General features: G+C 62.5%; 1 protein-coding gene across 1 annotated transcript; it reads right to left on the bottom strand.

The window, feature by feature from the left end:
• Positions 1–998: 998 nt before the first annotated feature.
• Positions 999–1,664, bottom strand: RNF222 (ring finger protein 222). Its single transcript, XM_017835931.1, has one exon. It carries the CDS (start codon positions 1,662–1,664, stop codon positions 999–1,001), a length of 666 nt encoding a protein of 221 aa, XP_017691420.1.
• Positions 1,665–1,689: the final 25 nt, after the last annotated feature.

The raw sequence follows: 1,689 nt of genomic DNA, 5'->3' as shown, positions 1-1,689 counted from the left end.
TTTCAGCTGGGGCCAGTCCCAAAGAGGGTAAAGCCAGGAGGGGAGGGCTGAGTGATGCCTGACCTGCTTGGCACAGATGCAAATGAGCACCAAGGGAGGGGGATTTAGGGACAAGGGAATGTCACTGTACCAAGGAACAGGGCTCCAGCAAGGAGAGCAGGGTGGGTTCCCAAGTCTGCCCCCTTATACAGTCCAGAATTTTAGTTCAGTCCCTACCCCACACCCCAGCACCTGCCCCTGGACCCCCAGGGCAGGAGGGATCCTGTGACACTGGGAGGATGGCCATGATCCTGCGGAGCTCAGAGGGAGGTGAGGGAGGGCAAGGCTGGGACTGCCTGGGGGATGAGCTGGCATCCCTTCCCACCCCATGGCACAGCAGGGAGGGGAGCATTGGCTGGCAGAGGGGAAGGGGAGCTCACAGGGGCCAGGATCACTATCTCCATGCTCTGATTTCAGTGTCCCTGTGCCTGGTAGCTGGAGGCTCTGATTTATCCATCTCTGGGATGGAAAGCCATGAGTTCCTGCTCCAGGCTGGCTGCACCATGTACCCCGATGGCCCCAACAGCCTGGGAGCCTGGGCACCTCCAGCAGCCCTATCAGCAGCCCTGATCCTCCTGCACACAGAGCCCTTGGCTCTCCCGGGGCTCTGGGTACCACAATCACAGCCCACCAGGAGCTGGGAGGGAGGGGAGGGAGCAGCACTTCACCCCTGCACACTCTGTCACAGGGGGCAGGAGGATCCCCTCCACTGAGACACTGGAGGAACCCACTAGCAGGGTTTGACCTGCCAGATTTTAACCAAAAGAGGCAGCAAATGCCAGCAGTGACACCTGGAGATCTGCAGGAAGTCTGAAAGTCCATTCAGTCCCTGTCCATTGAGAGAGCTTCACCTGGAGCTGCTTCTGGGCTTTTTCCAGAAATCTTCTGAGAGGTTCCAGCCTTGGCTCTGTCCCAGCATCAGTGACACCACTCAGGCATCCAAGCAGATCCCACCCCTGCTACAAGTCCCTCTTGACCAGCAGCAGCCAGGGGAGCACAGCCGCCAGCATGGCCACGGTGAGGATGAGGAGGACAGCGAGGGCCATGGGGGACTGGCAGCACTTCACCCCCAGGGCTGCGCTGGATGACACCAAGCTGCCCGTGTCTGCCCTGCTCCTCCTCCCCAGGGAGCTGCAGTCCGTGTCCACCAGAGGCATCCCGTGGTCGCTGATGACAAAGATGTGGGCTTCCCGTGCCAGCGCCGCCGGCAGCCCCGGCGGGTCCGCGGGGTTTGTCCCTGCGCTGCAGCACCGGGCAAAGCTCTGCACCGGCATCACGAAGTGACTGGGCACCACCAGGGTGTTGCTGGCCTCTGCTTTGGTGAGATGGGACAAGGAGGACGGTGACAGAGGCATCTCCAGTGCCCGGGGGTTGGTGCCCGCCCCGGGCGGCCACAGAGCCTTCTTCTTGCTGAGGAAGGTGACGTAGCGGCACACGGGGCAGATGATGCTGCTCTGGACGTGCCCGTCCAGCTTGGCCGAGAGCAGGCACTTCACCAGGCAGTCGTGGCAGAAGGTGTGGCCGCAGCTGAGCCGCCGGTGCGCGGCCTCCAGGGGCTGGAACTTCTCGTAGCACACGGGGCACTCGGGCGGGGGACTCTCCTTGCTGGAGGAGGTCTCAGACATCCCGGTTCCAGCGGCCACGGGAGCT

The sequence above is a fragment of the Lepidothrix coronata genome, unplaced genomic scaffold (genome assembly GCF_001604755.1).
Source record: "Lepidothrix coronata isolate B3197 unplaced genomic scaffold, Lepidothrix_coronata-1.0 Scaffold267, whole genome shotgun sequence".
In the NCBI taxonomy this organism is placed as follows: Eukaryota; Metazoa; Chordata; class Aves; order Passeriformes; family Pipridae; genus Lepidothrix; species Lepidothrix coronata.
Note: the sequence above shows the minus strand (reverse complement) of the source record. Positions and strands in the feature narration are given on the sequence as shown.

Excerpts from the sequence above, each read along its gene's own strand:
- RNF222 (XM_017835931.1), bottom strand. The coding sequence starts at position 1,664 with ATGTCTGAGACCTCCTCCAGCAAGGAGAGTCCCCCGCCCGAGTGCCCC.